The sequence below is a fragment of the Melospiza melodia genome, chromosome 1, assembly GCF_035770615.1.
Source record: "Melospiza melodia melodia isolate bMelMel2 chromosome 1, bMelMel2.pri, whole genome shotgun sequence".
Taxonomy (NCBI): domain Eukaryota; kingdom Metazoa; phylum Chordata; class Aves; order Passeriformes; family Passerellidae; genus Melospiza; species Melospiza melodia.
The window spans coordinates 92,679,936-92,683,950 of NC_086194.1; the positions used below are offsets into that span (position 1 = coordinate 92,679,936).

At 41.6% G+C, this 4,015-nt stretch overlaps 1 protein-coding gene across 1 annotated transcript; it reads right to left on the reverse strand.

Annotated features, from left to right (window-relative positions):
• Window positions 1–1,930: 1,930 nt before the first annotated feature.
• On the reverse strand, window positions 1,931–3,627 carry MC4R (melanocortin 4 receptor). The gene is made up of 2 exons (XM_063177421.1): window positions 3,421–3,627; window positions 1,931–3,271 (listed from the first exon to the last, which is right to left on the reverse strand). Exon 2 carries the CDS (start codon window positions 3,186–3,188, stop codon window positions 2,193–2,195), a length of 996 nt encoding a protein of 331 aa, XP_063033491.1. The 5' UTR covers window positions 3,189–3,271; window positions 3,421–3,627; the 3' UTR covers window positions 1,931–2,192.
• Window positions 3,628–4,015: the final 388 nt, after the last annotated feature.

The window sequence follows — 4,015 nt, forward strand, 5'->3', positions numbered from 1 at the left end:
ACAGTTTTTTCTTTCATTACTACTTGAGCATTTTTGTATTGTGTCTTGTGGGAGAAGGAAAGGCCTTTAGTAAAGCCCACTGGATTTTTGGATAGAATATTAATTTAAATGCATTAATTTCTTTCTCTGCTTGGGCTTTAGTTCTCCTCCTTTGGCATATTTTATTCTATACCCAGTGGAACCAGGTATTATTGAAACATTTATCGTTTCTTCCAGAAGAAAGTAGCAGAGTTAATGTAGTAAATATATTTCAATACCCTTCACACTGTGACTGTTATGATGTGGAAATATAATTTTTAAAACTGACAAAAGGCAATAGTGGTGGTGCAAGCAGCAAGGCCCATGGATTGGCCCAAGCACAAGAGAAGGCTGTAGGAGACCTGATGTTGGTGCTGTTGGTCTACCAAGAGACTTCAGTGCACAAAGTCAAATTATTTTCTTGCTCTTCCTATAAATAGTTGAAGTTAAAACCACTAAGACTTGCCCTAAGTCCTTCATGCTCTTTAAGAGAGGAGCAAATGTAGTTTTACAATATCCTGAAAAGTTACCCAGAAATGAAATATCAGCTTCTGTCTGGAGAATCCGAGAGAGCAACCATTGGTCTCTTTGAATAGCTTTTCATTGTATGTTTTTCTTTGATGAAGAAACTAGCAGCTGGAGAGAACAATCTGTTTCCAAGAAAATAAATAGGACTGATCATCCTGTTTTTCATTCATTCACTGCTCATCTTGGTGAAAAGCAAATATTCAGGTTTAAAACCTGAGTTGTGTTTCAATTTTGAGTTTTTAAATCAGAACTCTCCAGACTTTCTACAAATTTCACTATGTTTTATACTTTCTTGGAATAAATATATTACTTTTTTTCTATTTGTATAGAAGCTGATATGGTCCAGATACTAAGGGAAACCTTCACAGAACCCTATGTAGTCACATTTGTATTTTAAATGCCCCCTAAATTACTAACACCAGGTCCTTAAAACAACCTGTGAAGAGAGTGGAATTTTAAGGTGAAACTGAGGCAGAGAGTAGGTGCCTGCAAAGGTGAATGATGCTGAGCATGGGTAGCCAGACTCCTCAGCAGGCACTCATTCCATGTGACAGCATTGCCCCTCCAAAGCCCACATGGTCCTCAGTATAGGCTGAGGTGCTCAGACCAAATTAACACCTGCCTTCACTCCTGCGTAAAGATCCTGGCAGTGGATCCCATCTGCTCACACCACACTTCACAATACAGGGCAGCTTGTTTTCAACAAAGATGTATTTTCGTCTGGAGCACAGAGTCCTTATTCCCCACAGCACCTCAGAACAAGGACTGAGTGTTCCAATTGAACTTCTCTCTTTATCTTCACCAGCTAAATCTCTTGGCAAATTTTTGCACTGCTGCTGGCACTGTCAAAGTTAATATTGTGTCTGTTTCATGGCTGAATGGAGGGAGCTAGTCTGCCTTGATGCCAGTCTAGTAGATATATCCAGGACTATTGGATGCTCCAGGGAGCATTTTGAATTTTGCAAAAGGTACTCTCATACATACAGCAATCACCTTGAAAACAAACCCAGCCCAAAGCCCAAGCATTCAACTGGCTGTGTAGCAAGTGTTTGAAAAATCTTCTTGTGGGCAATAACTATAACAAAAAATAGAATTCCCGCTGGGAAGCAAAGCAAGAAGAGTTCAAAATGTATAAATGCAACTTGTTGGCTTCACTAGCCTTTCTGAAAAATCTGCTTTCTAATTCCAGAGAACCCTTAATCCACTAATGTAGAAGCATATGCTCTATTCTTAGCTGAATATAATGTAGTTGATAGCTATAATTGTTTCAACAGAATAAGAAACAATATCAGCCAATGTGTACTGTAAATCAGGCAAGATATTTATTTTGTCAGCAGTTGGAATATATAGATGCTCATGTTAGTTACTATTTCACGTTCACCAATACATTTATTTGCTTACTTACAAACTGACATGAAATGCTACTGCTCTTTCTAGCCAAATAAATTACAAATTATAGACATCATGAACATTATACAGAAATATGAATTCCACATGAATGGAACACAAGAATGGGGGGGAGGGAGAGACAGAAAGAGGTGCTCACTTTTAAAGATTTAAACCAAATTCTGCTGAGAAAAAGGATCCAAAGCCTTGGAAATCTGTGCTGCCTGTTGTGTACATAGTAACATATCCATCCATTCAGTTTAATATTTGCCAGGGAAATCACAAAGCCCTCTCAGGCTACAGCAGCATATAATCTCCTTGAATGTTTTCCTGAGCTCCTGACTCCGGAATGCATAGATAAGTGGATCGATGATGGAGTTGCACATGATGAGGATGAGGTAGAAATTAAAGTGGGACATGAAGCACACACAGTAAGGGTTGTAGGGGCAGGAGATGTAGAAAATCAGGTGTAGGAAAAACGGAGCCCAGCACACAACAAAAACTCCAATCAGGATGGTGAGAGTGATGGCCCCTTTCATGTTGGCCCCTTGGCGAACAGGGCCAGTCCCTGGAAGAACAGCAATCTTTTTTATGTGCATACGAGCCATCATAAACATGTGGACATAGAGGGATGCCATGAGAATGAGCATAGTGAAGAACATGCTGATTAGGCAGATGATGACAACACTGCTGTCGGAGTAAATGATGAACAAAATGCCTGAGACTGTGCAAGCAGCCCAGATGCACGTGATGATAACCCCTACACGCTTCACTGTCATGATATTATGGTACTGGAGGGCATAAAAGATAGTAAAGTACCTGTCCACTGCTATTGAGAGAAGACTGCAAATTGATGCAAGCAAGGAACTGCAAATGACTGAGTCGATGACATTGTCAATGTTTATGGTAAAGCTCTGTGCATCTGTGTCTGTGTTGTTTAGCAGCGTGATCACAATGGTTTCTGATCCATTAGATACACTCACTAGCATGTCAGCCACTGCCAAGCTACAGATGAAGAAGTACATGGGTGAATGGAGGTTCTTGTTCTTGGCTATGGCCACAATGACCAGGACGTTCTCCAGCAAGCTGATGATGCCCAGGGTCACAAACACTTCTGGGGATACAAAGAGTTGCTCGTAGCAGCCTCCTGAGGAGTGGCCCTTCGCATTGGGCTCGCTGGCTCCTCCATGCAGTCTGTAGCTGTGGTTCCAGAAATGGAGAGGCTGGAGTGTCCCACGATGCTGGGTGAAATTCATCTTATGGAGATCCCTTTTGTCTTCCTGCTTCTAAAAATCCCGTTCCTTTTGCATTCCTTTGAAAACCTTCTTTGGCTTTTCAGCTTGGGGGAAAAAAAAAATAAAATAAGCTATGACCGAGGCAGGCAGCAGTTCAGAACACTTTGACTACTGTGAAAAAAATAAGATTTCAGACTCAGAAGAACTGGTTTACACCCTTACAGACACAGTTTCTGATCATCATCACATTTACCTTGGTGATCTATGTCACAGAGTCCCAACAGTCTCCATGTGTGCATCAGATCCTCCCATGTGGTCAGTTCCTCTTTAGCTCACTGGGATGCTGCAAGGCTCTTTTGGTGCTTTCCATCAAAGAGATGTGACCATAAAATGCCCAAGTGACTGCTGTGGAGCAGGAACTGTTTTCAAACTGCAAGCACTAGTCTCACTGTCAGGCAGTGCATGCTGGCTGCCTGTTTCACCGTGTGTGGAAGAGAAAAATATTCAGGGCACTCTCCGCCTCTGCTTTTCTTTCCAGCCAATGGGACTCGGGAGCTGCAGAAAGTGGAGGGGCTGCTGATTCTGAGCCTCTGCGAAATATCGCACAGCACGGCACAGCGGGTTCACATGCAGCACAAGTTACCAGCAGCTACAGGAAGGCAGACAAGCTACCAGAGATTTGCTTCTCTTCTTTAGCTTCTCAGAATAATATTTCAATGCTGATTTTCAATTAGCAAAACTTTCAGAACTGTACTAGCAATCTTACAGAATTCTTGCAGCTGAAGTGATAGATTTTAGCTTTCAGATTCTGATTTACTCTGTCTCCTTCTGTGGTACAAATTTGTTCT

What these genes read in the sequence shown, in the direction of transcription:
- MC4R (XM_063177421.1), bottom strand. Translation starts at nt 3,188, where the DNA reads ATGAATTTCACCCAGCATCGTGGGACACTCCAGCCTCTCCATTTCTGG.